This window comes from Amblyraja radiata, chromosome 26, assembly GCF_010909765.2.
Source record: "Amblyraja radiata isolate CabotCenter1 chromosome 26, sAmbRad1.1.pri, whole genome shotgun sequence".
Lineage (NCBI taxonomy): Eukaryota > Metazoa > Chordata > Chondrichthyes > Rajiformes > Rajidae > Amblyraja > Amblyraja radiata.
Genome location: NC_045981.1, coordinates 36,199,326 through 36,214,923, shown reverse-complemented (window position 1 = coordinate 36,214,923; position 15,598 = coordinate 36,199,326). Strand labels below are relative to the sequence as shown.

The 15,598-nt window shown below is 43.1% G+C and overlaps 1 protein-coding gene across 4 annotated transcripts in view; it reads left to right on the top strand.

The window, feature by feature from the left end:
* Positions 1–15,598, top strand: part of mbtd1 (mbt domain containing 1) — a 54,715-nt gene that overhangs the window by 19,954 nt on the left and 19,163 nt on the right. For all 4 annotated transcript variants that reach the window (XM_033044713.1, XM_033044711.1, XM_033044712.1 and 1 more), the window contains exons 3-10: positions 1,875–2,008; positions 4,037–4,154; positions 6,176–6,258; positions 8,134–8,251; positions 8,911–9,045; positions 12,823–12,911; positions 13,417–13,651; positions 14,347–14,402. In XM_033044713.1, the coding sequence (XP_032900604.1) occupies positions 1,875–2,008; positions 4,037–4,154; positions 6,176–6,258; positions 8,134–8,251; positions 8,911–9,045; positions 12,823–12,911; positions 13,417–13,651; positions 14,347–14,402 (968 nt within the window). The remainder of the gene's footprint in view (positions 1–1,874; positions 2,009–4,036; positions 4,155–6,175; positions 6,259–8,133; positions 8,252–8,910; positions 9,046–12,822; positions 12,912–13,416; positions 13,652–14,346; positions 14,403–15,598) is intronic.

Here is a 15,598-nt window from a genome sequence, read left to right as displayed (position 1 = left end):
CACATTTATTATGGGAGAAGAAACAAAATAATTTGGTATTAAGACAAGAGCAGAGTATCCATTTTATCGTGCATCAAGCATATACAAGCCCGAGCTGAATAGATATGGGACTAGTGCAGATAAGTGACACTGAGGTGCAAGATTAGCCATGATCTGCTTTGAGATCATCAAGTTCGCTGACGACACCACTGTTGTGGGACGTATCACTGATGGGGATGTCAGAGTATAGACGAGAGATCAAGCAACTGTCCATATGGTGCCAGCGCAATAACCTGGCCCTCAACACCAGCAAAACCAAGGAACTGATTGTGGACTTTGGAAGGAGTACGAGGGGGGACCCACAGCCCCATTTATATCAACGGGTCGATGGTTGAAAGGGTCAAGAGCTTCAAATTCCTGGGCGTGCACATCTCTGAGGATCTTTCCTGGTCCGAGAACACTGATGCAATTATCAAGAAAGCTCATCAGCGCCTCTACTTCCTGAGAAGATTACGGAGAGTCGGTTTGTCAAGGAGGACTCTCTCTAGCTTCTACACGTGCACAGTAGAGAGCATGCTGACCGGTTGCATCGTGGCTTGGTTCGGCAATTTGAGCGCCCTGGAGAGGAAAAGACTACAAAGGGTAGTAAACACTGCCCAGTCCATCATCGGCTCTGACCTTCCTTCCATCGAGGGGATTTATCGCAGTCGCTGCCTCAAAAAGGCTGGCAGTATCATCAAAGACCCACACCATCCTGGCCACACACTCATCTCCCTGCTACCTTCAGGAAGAAGGTACAGGAGCCTGAAGACTACAACAACCAGGTTCAGGAATAGCTACTTCCCCACAGCCATCAGGCTATTAAACCTGGCTCGGACAAAACTCTGATTATTAATAACCCATTGTCTGTTATTTGCACTTTATCAGTTTATTTATTCATGTGTGTATATATTTTTATTATGGTATATGGACACACTGATCTGTTTTGTAGTAAATGCCTACTATGTTCTGTGTGCTGAAGCAAAGCAAGAATTTAATTGTCCTATACGGGGACACATGACAATAAACTCACTTGAACACTTGAGACTGAAATAGGCATGAGGGGTTAAATGGCTCACTGCTGCTTTTATTTTATTATGTTCCTCTGTCCCAGCAGCATCCACAGTGGTTGATGCATGGGCGTTAATGACTTGGGGACATTGATACTGAGCTATAGGCCTTTTATTGTTGGTGGCAATTCCATTGCTCAGTCTAAGATAGACACAAAATGCTGGAGTGACTCAGCGGGACAGGTAGCATCTCTGCAGAGAAGGAATGGGTGACGTTTCGGGTCGAGACCCTTCTTCAGACTGCTTCTCTCCAGTGATTCTGCCTGTCCCGCTGAGTTACTCCAGCATTTTGTGTCCATCTTCTTCTACACCATTGCTCAGTCTGCTGGATCTGAAGAGTAGTAGCTAAACACTTTCATCTTTACCAGCTGACTGGCTTAACAAATGCAAGGCAAGAGTTGGGACCTAGCACTAAACCATTAAAAAAAGCCCTTAACACTTGCATTAACAGTTTAGCTTTGCATCATGCTGCTGTGCTTTGTCCCTTCCATTCCTTTATCTGAATACGAAAAGCCAGTTGAGGCAGTTACTTCATGTAGACTCACGTCCTTTTGTGGTTATGTTGAGGTTGCTTTTTGTCTCTTTTGTAACTTGGTCAATTAGCAATTTGAACTATCCCCAAGTTAGTGTGACTGCACCAAAATGTCTCTGAACTAAAGGAGCAGGGTTCTAGCCCAAGGTGTGACAAATGTAATTTGTGATGAAGCAATAACAGACTGATTGTACATGTCGACAGTGCGCTCTTGTCCTCTGATGTTGATTTTGTTCTTGTGCTGTCTTCATCAGCCACCTGTGAGATGTGTGGGATGGTTGGAGTGAGAGATGCTTTTTATTCCAAGACCAAAAGATTCTGCAGTGTTTCCTGCTCCAGAAGCTACTCGTCCAATTCAAAAAAAGCCAGCATTTTAGCACGACTTCAGGTAATTTTTCTATTTCCAAGATGTTGTATAGCCTTGATTTACTTGTATGCATGGCTGAGTTCACTCCAAATATATCACTTGAATGAGAGCCAGAGTTCTACAAATGCAGCAGTACTTAGTCAGTGAAGCTCGGTTTCTGAAATTGTATTGGTTCCCAAGCAAGTCCAAAGTTCTCCGACAATTTCTTTCTCTCTTTCAAGTAGAATTATAATCAAACTTGCAATGGATTTTATAATGGGTATAATTGTGTTTTTTGTCATGACATAGTTATTCTTTCTTGAGATAGTAATCATCCGTTTATAAATAACCTATTTTCTCGTACATTCATTATTTATGGAGTTCCGAAATGTCTTTGTTTAGTTGTGACAGTAATTGATTGTTTGGACCATATCTTTCACACTATTCAACAAGCTAGTGCTGAATCTATGGTGGATAAACTGCATTTTAGCCATCCGCAAAGATTTATTGTTCAAAACCGAACAGCAGATCTAACCATTCTGCATATTTCTGCTAGTGTTCAGTAGTGACTGATAATCATCTGTTAATTAAGTGCAACAATTGTCCATGGTTTTCGGCAGCATCTCAATCTGCTGTCTCCTTGCCCTATCACTTCTTCATCTAAAACCACAAAACTATTTTTTTGAGTTTTACAATGTTCATTATGTTGCTGGGCTGGAGTGGAGACTTCTGCCAACGGGTCAGATGTAGAATTATAATGGTATAACCAGTAATTGCTATTATGTTTTTAACTTTGTAGTTCCGGGCCAGTAATTGCATCCATCTTATGTTGGAAGAATGGCAGGACCAGGCTTGTGTCCACTGCAGGGGACTAGATTAAAACACTTAACATCTGCTGATGAGTGTGACAAGAGGGATGTGGAGGGAATGTTTCCTCTTGTGGGAGAATGTAGAACCAGGGAACATTTACATTTCCCAGTTAAAGACAGTTAATGTGTTTTTTTAATTCTCACTAAGTGTGGATCTGTGTGACTTTTTGCACAGTATGATGGAAACCAATTATTGTGTATATTTTTATGGCAAAGGTAGGTAGGAGCAGCAATGGGTGAAAAGTTACTGGAGGTATACTGGATTGTAATGTTACAGTTGCATTTGGATCAGCCATGGTTGGTATAACTGGTGGAGCAAGCTTGAGAGACCAAGAGAATCAATCCCCCCCTAATTCATATGTTTATATCTTTCACTTAGACAATAGGTGCAGGAGTAGGCCATTTGGCCTATCGAGCCAGCACCGCCATTCAATGTGATCATGGCTGATCATCCCCAATCAGTACCCCGTTCCTGCCTTCTCCCCATATCCCCTGACTCTCTCTTGAAAGCTCTCTCTTGAAAGCATCCAGAGAACCTGCCTCCACTGCCCTCTGAGGCAGAGAATTCCACAGACTCGTCACTCTCTGTGAGAAAAAGTGTTTCCTCATCTCCGTTCTAAATGGCTTACTCCTTATTCTTAAACTGTAGCCCCTAGTTCTGGACTCCCCCAACAATTTTAAATTGCTGTTTTTTTCCCTTTTTCCTTCCGCCCACAATATTTAATATGTAAAAGAATATGTGATTCTGTTCCATTCATTTTGTAGTTTGTTTGGTTGTTTGTTTGTTGGCTTTTTGCACAAAGTCCACGAGCATTGCCACTTTTCATTTCACTGCACATCTCGTATGTGTATGTGACGAATAAATTTGACTTGACTTGTCTTGACATCGGGAACATGTTTCCTGCCTCTACTGTGTCCAAGCCCTTAACAATCTTATATGTTTCAATGAGATTCCCTCTCATCCTTCTAAACTCCAGATTGTACAAGCCCAGCTTCTCCATTCTCTCAGCATATGACAGTCCCGCCATCCCGGGAATTAACCTTGTAAACCTACGCTGCACTCCCTCAATAGCAAGAATGTAATTCCTCAAATTAGGGGAGCAAAATTGTACACAATACTCCAGGTGTGGTCTCACTAGGGCTCTGTACAATTGCAGAAGGAGTGTTATTCCTTAACTTGAGTTATTCTTTTTTATAACAGGGAAAACCTCCAACAAAAAAGGCGAAGGTTTTACAGAAACAGCCTCTAGTGGCTAAACTCGCAGCCTATGCACAGTACCAGGCAAGCCTACAGCAGAACCAGACCAAGAGTAAAGCAGGTAACACATCATCTCTGGTAACTTGCATACGGCTAACAGCAAGTAATTGGGTTCGAGAGGAAAAATAATATTTTAGCAATAGTTTATATATTTAGCATATTTTTCCATTTGATTATTCTATGTATTCTGATGCTTTGAGTGCACTATCCCTTGTGTGGTCCATGTTATATAGAAAAATATGTACCTTGCGCAGCTGTCAACTTTGTGTTGCAAGTTTAGCTTCTGGCTGGTCTAGCTTTGCATTACATGTGGACATGTCCCAGCTGTGAAGAAGGTAATATATAGGAGGTGCATGCTGATATTAGTCAACGGCTAGGCATATTTTTCTTTGTTTCTTGAATGGGCAAAGCAACATTTTTTTTAAATATCTCTTGCTTCCTCTGAGTTTATGCAGTGAACAGTTGAGTCATAAGAAATAGAGGAACTTTCCTATATGAAATCTGTATCTCCTGACACCCCTAATATTAAAAAATATATTGACCTGCCTTAATTATACTCATCAAATGAGCCTCCCAGCTCTTTAGGATAGCTATTACAAAGATTCATTATCTTTGGGTAAAGACGTATTTTCGTCCTGAGTAGCCCCAATGCCCCTATTTTTGAGGCATCTGCGAAGAAAAAAAACCTCATCTCTTCGTCCCCTAAAAGACTTCTGCGTGTTTCAATGGGATCACCTCATTCTTCTGAATGTTGGGTATATTTGAAGGAAAATGTATTTAAAGTTATGCAAATTTATCCTTCCACAAGTAGGGAGCCTACAATATGTAACAGTTTTTCTCACCAGAGCCCAAAATAATTGGAGCAAGACGACTGTACTCTTGTACTCATTCTGTTATATTTAAAGGCATTGTGCTATTTGCCATCCAGTTGCTTCTGTGCCAACACAAACTTTCAACAATTTGTGTACAAGGAAACTAACTACAATGGTATAGCCAGTAATTCCTATTATGTACAACTTAATACAATGTACAACTCTGAATGAAATGTGCAACTTGCTCTGAATACCAATATCTTTCAATCTCTCGTCATTTAAAGAAAATATTCAGCATTTTATATCTTTGTTCCAAAGTACATGAGGATATGTTTTCTATATTATTGGTCCATTTACCTGCTTGGCCTGACAGGTGGCTATTCTACCCAAAGTCTCCCTGAATCCCCCTCCCAGCCCACACCACCAACAAGCTTTGCATTGTCAGCAAACTTGATATATTACACTTGGTCCTCATGCCCAGACATAGAAGGAGATTGTGGACATCTGGGATGCCATTGTTGATTCCTGTGGCAACCATTGTTCACAATCATCCAACAATAAAATCACTCATTTGTTGTGTTTTATTGCTCTGTGAGCCAGTCCTCAGTCCACACCGGTCAGTACATTAACCCACATCTTCATGCTCTGATGTAGTTTACAAATGTCTTCTCTGGTGCTTTATTGAAGAGTTTCTGAGAGCCAAATGTGTCTGATCAATTTATTTGTCCTGTTTCTGTTAGTTACCTCAAATTTTGAACAGATTTGTCATATTACTTCCTTTAATTGAATTTCATTGTCCTATCTGGGACCCATGGCAATAAACTCTCTTGATTTGACTTGTCTTTTCATAAATCACGTTATTATTTTCTGAGAGCCCTTCTTGATTTCCCAAATAATGGGTTCCAGCAATTTTCCTGCTCCTGATCCAAGGGATTGGAGCTTTCCAACAGTACTGAGATGTTGGCCTTGAGCAGAGCAGAACTGCTGGAGCCACACTGCTGTTCATCTAGAATTCCTGAACGTCATTGCCAAACACTGATCTTTTGTGTACCAATGCTGAAGGGGGAGGTGGATTAGGTTGAGATGGGGGAGATCTGCACCCCAACCTCCTATCAAATGCTGTGCATGTAATGGCTAATGTGGTTTGGAGTATTATTGTGCCCAGGAACTGCATGAAATAGGAAAAACAGGACCTCTGCGCTCTGCTTCATTACCTGGGATACCATCTCTATCTCTTGTGTTTTCTCACAACATTGTTGTTATTTTACAGCAGTCACAGTGGAAGGATTTGATTGGGGTCACTATGTTTGGAGCAACAAATTTGTGGGAGCTCCTGTAAGCTGTTTCAAACATGTGAGTAGAATGTTGTTTTCATTTAGCTGTATATTACACTAATCATTACTGATATTAGTTTTGCAGTTCAGCACGTCGGTAGAAGTGGACTTCCATTAATTGATGTTAACACAAGGAGCTGCAGATGCTGGTTTACCAAAAAAAAACACACAAAGTGCTGCAATAACTCAGCTGGTCAGAGAGCGTCTGTGGAGAACATGGATCGGTCTTTATTGTTCTCCCGGGTCGGGACCCTTCTTCAGAAGAAGCTTCCTGACCCAAGTCGCTGCCATTCCAGTTCTCCAGAGATGCTACTTGACCCACAAAGTACTTTCAGCTCTGTGTGTCTTTTCTCTATGAATTGATTGGTTTTCATCATTGCATGAGTAGGTACAGAGGGAGCAGACATTGTGTTAGTCTGGAGAGAACAAACTGTGCTCCAGTTGCTCTGAGTGTTTTATTGTCCAGAGGGAAGATATTAAATGGCATTAAAAGGAGCTACAGGGAAGGTTCAAAATTAATGTCTGGGGTTAAATGATGGGTTCATTGAACAAAAATGTTGACCCTGCTTTTCTCTCCACAGATGCTGCCTAACCTGCTGAGTACTTACTGCATTATCTGTTTGTTTTTTCTGCATACACTTTTTGATGCCATGATAGATGATCGAGGGATGATCTAATTCAGAGAGTCAGTCACGTGGATGGTGGGGAGCGTGGGATACTGAAAAAGGTGGAATAATAAAATTAGAGCCGCCTCAGTTAGAATTGCGATCATGAAACTCTTGTCACCTGAGTGAGGGGTTGTGAAAGTAGGGGAAGCACATCAGTCTGGTGAAAATATTGATCAAAAGTTTGAAATTTGGAATTGCCATATCTCATTGGACTGATTGTTTCTGCTGGTGCAGGTAATTGTGCTGTAATCCTTTGTGTTATGCACAGATTGTCAGTTGTTTAATGACACTGTTTGTCCAAAGAGACAAACGTGACTCCATTGGATATAATTGTTTCCTTTGGAGTTGCAATTGTGAAAGAGTCACAAGAATCTTGAAGGGCTATAATTAGTGTGTGGGTTAATAGATAGCTGTCAGTGAGTGAATTTGCTATAAAGACCAGTCATTTTATACATGTGGATCATGAGTCTTTAAAAACACTGAATGCACATCTTAAAAATATCCTGTTTATAGATTGTGATATAATCACAGGGATTTTATGACATCTGACCCTTCAATTCTATTTCTTCACTGTAATCAGTTTTGAACAACTTCTGTCGCATTGGCCATGGCCCCAAGTTGTCTTGTCCAATCCATCAAACTTTTCATTTGTCTCTCCCCCCAGCCTTAGACTTTCTTGGTCTTTCTCTTCCTCTCTTCCTCTCTTCCTTTTATTTCCACTTCTCTCAAATCCCTCAACTTGGCTCATTCAAGACTCATTGAAGTGACTTGACTTTGTTGAAACTTTGCCAAGGCCTGGTGGTCACGAGTAGGGACTGTTTATTTTATCAGCTGTCATGATGTACATAATTTTATGTCTGAAACAAGCATCCAGCACTGACTTTGAATCTTGGTGTACTTGTATGCATCTCAAGGTGATTATGGTGATATGGCAAGTTAATAAAGAGTGTAAAAGAGAGAAAATAACAACGTTTAATTGCTAAGTGTTTGCTGACTTTAGTACTGCACCCACAAATATATTTCAAGGTTTCAAGGTCAGTTTATTGTCGCATGTACCAATTCAGGTACAGTGAAATTTGAGTTACCATACAGCCATACTAAGTGAAAAGCAACAAGACACACAACCACATAAAAGTTAACATAAACAACCATCACATTGGATTCCACATTCCTCACTGTGATGGAAGGCAATAAAGTTCAATCTTCTTCCTCTTGTTATTGAACAGGTACCTATGGGAACTCACTGGGGAGATGTAGCGGAAGGTGTGAGAGTGGAGGTCCCTAACACTGATTGCAACTTGCCAACTAAAGTCTTCTGGATTGCTGGCATCATCAAGTTAGCAGGTACAAGCAAACATTGGGTTCATCGACAGTAAATTTGAGGCATTTATAATTGAGAACAGTTGACGTGATTGCAGCAGATGAAAAGCGATTGCCTATCCTTTCCTAGTAATATATTAGTGTTCTCTAAATTAGAAAAGATCAGAAACAATATGGAGAAGCTTGTGCCCTGCCACTGATTGTTGAGAAATTGTGCTACAATCAAGAAGTGGAATTCCTTAGGGTTCTATTTTGGTAACACTTGTTTTCAATTGATAGTAATGGTGCTGCGTTGTTTTCTGGAGTGCAGTGTAACATTTAACACTAATAACTCTGGATGCCCTGTTTGCTGAAGCCATGAATATTAATTAATCAAGGATCATTTTAAATCCTTGATCATTTATAAATATGCCAAATAAATTTCCATAGACTAAGAACTGGATGGAAATAGATGTTCAGTGTGCAGCAGTGGCTTAGAAATGGATTTAAATGTGTGGGGAGGGACTTGTGCCTTCATGTTTGATGGATGATATAGATCTCGTCGATATTCTCAAGAATCTCTTTAAATTGATCCAGTCTGCACTGGAAATCCAGGCCTTGCCACTTTTACTCCATTTGTTCCCTTTTCTCAAGACATTGAGATTTTGTGTCTGACTCAAATGGATATTTTTCTTCTCTGGCAGGTTATAAGGCCTTGCTTCGATACGAAGGCTTTGACAATGATTCTAGCCTGGACTTTTGGTGTAACGTATGTGGTTCTGACGTCCATTCAGTTGGCTGGTGTGCAACAAGTGGCAAACCTTTAGTAACTCCTCGCAGTAAGTGCTCTGTGTAATTGCAGTTCTCTTGTTGGTATTGCTATCTTCCTGCCCAAGACTCCACATGGCGGATTCTGCAAAGCAGATTGAAGCCTGAATATTTGGGGATGGTGAATGAACACTAATTATTGGTGAAAAGGCCTCTCTCCTGCACCTTGTCTAAAATGTGTAGAAAGGAGCTGCAGATTTAAGCCGAAGATAGACACAAAATGCAGTCCGAAGAAGGGTCTCGAGCCGAAACGTCACCTATCCCTTCTCTCCAGAGATGCTGCCTGTCCCACTGAGTTACTCCAGCATTTTGTGTCTATCTTCACCTTGTTTAAAACTCTCTGCTAACCTTCATTGTGTTCTTCAAGGAAAGGTTTGTCTGCAAATGACATTGTTTGTGGAAATGAAACAACTGAAGAGTGTTGAGCAAGATGGGCTTTTCTATCTACTTGCTGCATCCTGCTCTGCACAACAAAAAGATGCAGTGAATGATGCCTGTGATTTATCTGTGCTGTCACTATTAATCTGCCTTGACATGTTATCTTTTGAAACTATTGTCACTCTGTCCTTGCCAGTGCAAATTCATGCTTTTATTCATTTGTAATTGGCAACAATGACACTATATATATCTTGCAGTGGTCGCTACACTAACTCATGTGATCATGTGGCCAAGGCTGACCCATATCTCTCCAAAATAACTACAACTCGTGAGTAGATTCTGCCAATTCCAGCGTGAGCCTTCTACTTTCTCACTTTCATTGTAGGATGATTCTTTGAATTTACAAAATTAAGTGAAGAAATCCACCTCTGAAACCATTCTTTTCAAAGGGACTCACTTAACTGCACGAATTTCTAGATTTTGCCCTTGTTATCCCTGTTCTGTGAAATATTAAAGCATTATTTGTTCCTTGCTGAAGTTACAAACTTTGAAATATTGTCTGTCTCATGGCGACTGAGATAGCAACATATGTTCCCGATGTTGGGGGAGTCCAGAACCGGGGGCTACAGTTTAAGAATAAGGAGTAAGCCATTTAGAACGGAGACAAGGAAACACTTTTTCTCACAGAGAGTGGTGAGTCTGTGGAATTCTCTGCCTCAGAGGGCGGTGGAGGCAGGTTCTCTGGATGCTTTCAAGAGAGAGCTACATAGGGCTCTTAAAAATAGTGGAGTCAGGGGATATGGGGAGAAGGCAGGAACGGGGTATTCTGATTGGGATGATCAGCCGTGATCACGTTGAATGGCGGTGCTGGCTCGAAGGGCCAAATGGCCTACTCCTGCACCTATTGTCTATTAATCCCTGTTCTCACACACTTCATTTTTTGCACTATCACCAACTGGCAGGTATTTCATTCAGTTGGTGGTGGTTTATTATTCGTATTTACGATGAAAAACGATATATCATATCAAACATAAGTGCGATTACGCCATATGTAAGTACAACAGGTAGTGTGAAGGGCATAGTAAGCATGAGTTCAGAATAGTGTTGTAACTGCAAAAAATAGAAGTGAAAGGTCTGAAATGGGTTTGTTGGGAGATTATGACTTTGTCTTTGGGTCTGTTCAGGGGAGGAAGGAGCTGGTCCTGAATCTGGTTGTATGTGCATTCAAACCTTTATGTCTTCTGTCTGACGTGAGGAGAGAAGAGGGAATGACCAGGGTATAAATGGTTCTTGAATATGCTGGTTGCTATCTTGAAGCATTGTGCAGTATAGATGGAAATGATGGGGTCAAGCTGGTTTGTGTGATCCACAACTCTCTAGTTTCTTGAGGTCTTGGGCAGAGCAGTTGCCAAACCAAATGATGATGCATCCCAATAGGATATTTTCTGTGGTGCCTCTAATGGAAATTGGTAAGAGTAGTTGGAGGCATGATGAATTTCTTTAGTCTTCTAAGAAAGTAGAGGCATGGCATTATTTCTTGGCCATAGTGTCAATATAATAATAATAATAATAAATTTTATTTATGGGCGCCTTTCAAGAGTCTCAAGGACACCTTACAAAAATTGAGCATGTAGAGGAAAAACATGTAAGGGGAATGAAATAAATAGTAGAGACATGACTAGTACACAAAGTAAAGACAGAATTCAATACAAAACACAGTATGAGGCAATTAATGCACAGATGAAAAGGGAGGGGGACGTGGGGCTAAGGATAGGCAGAGGTGAAGAGATGGGTCTTGAGGCGGGACTGGAAGATGGTGAGGGGCACGGAATTGCGGATCAGTTGGGGGAGGGAGTTCCAGAGCCTGGGAGCTGCCCTGGAGAAGGCTCTGTCCCCAAAACTGCGGAGGTTGGACTTGTGGATGGAGAGGAGACCGGCTGATGTGGATCTGAGGGACCGTGAGGGTTGGTAGGGGGAGAGGAGGTCAGTGAGATATGGGGGGGCCAGATGGTGGAGGGCTTTGTAGGTGAGGACCAGGATTTTGTAGGTGATCCGGTGGGAGATGGGAAGCCAGTGAAGTTGTTTGAGGACTGGAGTGATGTGATGCCAGGATTTGGTGTGGGTGATGAGTCGGGCGGCTGCGTTCTGGACCAGTTGGAGTCGGTTGATGTAGGTGGAGCTGATGCCAAGGAGAAGTGAGTTACGATAGTCCAGTCGGGAGGAGATGAAGGCATGGATGAGTCTTTCAGCAGCGGGCGGTGTGAGAGAGGGTCTGAGTTTGGCAATGTTGCGGAGATGAAAGAAGGAGGTTTTAATGACATGGCGGATGTGAGGTTGGACTGATTTCGTTCCATTCCAAACTTGCATCACTTAGGTTCATGTTTGGCTCTGCTAGCTCCCCCTGCCTCTCCAAATTGAATTAAAATCCTCATTCTGTTTCGAAGGCACACCATGACCCAGCCCCATAATACCTTTCTGAACGTCTACAGAATGTTGTGAAATTTGCAACACATATATTTGGATCTGTGTTGCATCTGTTCATATGTTCTGCCATTGTCTCTCTTCTTTATTCGGGTTACTCAGTCTGTTTTCACATCCACATTCCTCTGCCATTCTTAAACCACCTTAGTCGATAACATTTTACTTTAGATATGTCCACCATCTCAAATGCATTTGGAAAGAAAGTAGCCAGAAAATGCTGGAGTAACTCAGCGGGTGAGGCAGCATCTATGGAGAGAAGGAATGGGTGACGTTTCGGGTCGAGACCCTTCTTCAGACTGATGTCGGGGGAGGGGATGGGAAAAAGATAGAAAGTAGGCGGAGACAGTGGGACTGGTAGGAGAACTGGGAAGGGGGAGAGAAGGAGAGGGAAAGCAAGGGCTATCTGAAGTTAGATAAGCCAATGTTCATACTGCTGGGGTGTAAACTATCCAAGCGAAATATGAGCTGCTGTTCCTCCAATTTGCGCTGGGCCTCACTCTGACAATGGAGGAGGCCCAGGACAGAAAGGTCAGATTGGGAATGGGAGGGAGTGTTCAGGTGCCGAGCCACCAGGAGATCAGGTAGGTTACGATGGACTGAGCGGAAGTATTCAGCGAAATGATCGCCGAGCCTGCGCTTGTTCTCGCGGATACAGTAGATAAGGTTGGAGGAGGTGCAAGTGAACCTTTGCCTCGCCTGGAAAGATTGTTTGGGTCCATTTGCATTTGGAAAACCTTCTGCATTTGGAAAAACTTCTGCATTTGGAAAGACTTGCTTTACAGTAATGGCCAATCTTTTCAGATGCAGAATCATTCTGCAATATTCATGGGTATTCTGTTGGACTTGACTTATTTGCAATGATATGCGTCAATGCTGTGTTTCCTAAATATTGCTTTTCTTGTGTAATTCTCGCTCTTTTACCGTTCCAGCTATCCAACATAAATATGCAAACTGGAAAGCTTTCCTTGTGAAAAGATTAACTGGTGCAAAGACTCTTCCTCCTGACTTCTGTTCGCAGGTAGGCTGCCTAACTCCTATTCCCATAAGCATTGTTTTTTTATCGTTCAATCCTATGTTGTACATACTGTATTTCATTTAATGCTGTTGACCTGCCAGTTTGTCCTTGGTTTCCATGCCAAGTCCTGCAACATTTAATGATTCTGTACTTTGTCCTTGCCCATGGATTTTTAATGTTTATCCAGCGTGGGATAGCATAAAGTTATTTACTTACTACTCTTGTAACCCAAGCCATTAATGTTAATGTTGGCTGCCCCAACCCCATGTAGATTTAGATAGGACTTTATGACCGGTGCGAAATCTTTGTGACTGGTGTAAATGTAAGAGCTTCTGTCATAACCCTGCATTGATGATCCATTTGAGACCAAGACCATTAACACTGGCTTGTGACTCTGGGCAGCAGTGGACACCAGCAGCTGGTGTGAATGTATCATTGGTGTGCTTCAAAGAAAGCAATGTGGATGAAGCAGATTACTTTCCATCAGTGATGTCAATGTGTTTTGCAGGTTGTCGAGAGCATGCAGTATCCTTTCAAAACTGCCATGCGTGTAGAGGTGGTGGATAAGACGCACCTCTGCCGAACCAGAATAGCAGTTGTTGAAAGCATAGTGGGCGGTCGTTTGCGGCTGATTTATGAGGAGTGTGAGGATGGGACAGATGATTTCTGGTGTCACATGTTGAGCCCCCTCATTCACCCAACTGGTTGGTCACGAAGTATTGGACATAGATTCAAACGATCAGGTAAGTGTCATGTTCAAAGCCTTTTGCTTCTTTGGAAACTATAGAATGGAGATTTATTCTGTCATCCATGGTCAGCCATGCATGCCCTTGAAGTCTGCACCATGAGATGAGGGAAAAGTACAGTAAACCCAGGCAATAACGGACCTCTATACGATGGATGTTGGTGATAGCACCGAGGCACCTGCTGCACTACACCCCCACTGCTGCCAATTACCCAATGACCTGTTGCCACATGATGTGGGAACCGAGAGAGCCAGCAACATGGCGGCGGCGTGGGTACCGGGCCCGTCCCTGGCGCACCATGTGTCAAAGCCGCGTTTCTTCTCTCCCGGCCTTGGGTTAATCTTTACCCCCCCCTCACTTGGTTCTAGCGGACAATAGGCGATCATGGACACCATCTGCAAGTACAAATGTCATTGTTCTGTTGGCACATGACAATGAAAAACTCCTTTGAGCCTGGGAGGGATTGCTGGTAGCATTAACTATGAAGTTTTAATCTGGTTTCAAGTGAGTGTGCAGCTGAAGCCTGGACTGACTGAGCTTGTTGTGCAGACATTCACTGCTCTGGGCATCTGCCGCAACACTGACTTTCATTCAAGTTTGGCTTTGCATCTCTGTTAACTTAATATTGTCATCCCTTGATTGCGTGCCACCCTGTAGATTTAATTCCATTTTTAACTTTCTTTTGCATCTAGATGGTTCAAAGAAACAAGAAGGCCACTGTGATGCTTCTGCACAGTTATTTGCAAAGGTAGGTTTTTAATGCTGACCAATGTAGGAGAGTTCCAGCCCACTATCAAGACCCCATTGACTTTCCTGATGCATTAATCAGATCTTGAAGCTGCTGGCATTTCATTAGATTATAAGTGATAGGAGCAGAATTAGGCCATTCGGCCCATCGAGTCTACTCTGCCATTCAATCGTGGCTGATCTATCTCTCCCTCCTAACCCCATTCTCCAGCCTTCTCCCCATAACCTCTGATACCCGCACTAATCAAGAATTTATCTCTGCCTTAAAAATACCGACTGACTTGGCCTCCACAGCCTTCTGTGGCAAAGCATTCCACAGATTCGCCACCCTTTGACTCAAGAAATTCCTCCTCATCTCCTTCCTAAAAGAACGTCCTTTAATTCTGAGACTATGGCTTCTAGTCCTAGACTCTCCCACTGGTAAAATTATCCTCTCTGCATCCACTCTATCCAAGCCTTTCACTATTCCATGGGCGGAAATCCCGGGGGGGAGGGAGAAACGGGACACATGTCCCCTCCATGTTTTGAGAAGTGAGGGACAATCCCCCCCCCCACCCCCATGTTTTGCAATTCGGATTTTGAAATTCGGTGGGAATAAAATCTATTATAAATCTCCGCTTTCCGCGAGACAGTGGGGGTGGGACTGATGATCGAGGGTGGCGATTGGACGAGAGAGACGTCGGTCGGCAGGCAGTGGGGGGGGGGGGGCGGAACATGATGATTCAACGTGATGATTGGAGGAGGGAGGTGTTGGTCAGAGGCGGAAGTAGGGGGGTGGGACTGAGGATAGAGTGCGGTGGTTGGAGGAGGGAGATGTCCTGATAGAGCAAAGATCATAGAGTGAAGCTTGAATCGTCCCGTTCACGGGGCCTTTCACCGCCCTGCTTGGCTTAAAATTGGCCACGGGACCTTCCATCGCCTGATGTTCCTGATGTTGAAGCCCCCACCGGGCGATGGAAGAGCCTGTGGCCGGTTTTAAGCTGCGCCGGGGGATAAAAGGCCGCGCGAACGGGCTGGTTCAAGCCCCACGATTCGGAGCGGATGGAGCTGCTGTTGCTGGAGTTTGGAGTCAGTCACCGACCAGGCCAGCTCCCGATGTTACCGTCCACAGGGCCCACGGCCGAAGATGCGCGTTCGTGCGACCATCAAGAAACTGAACCTCCCATGTTTTGATGGTGATTTCCGCCCATGCACTAT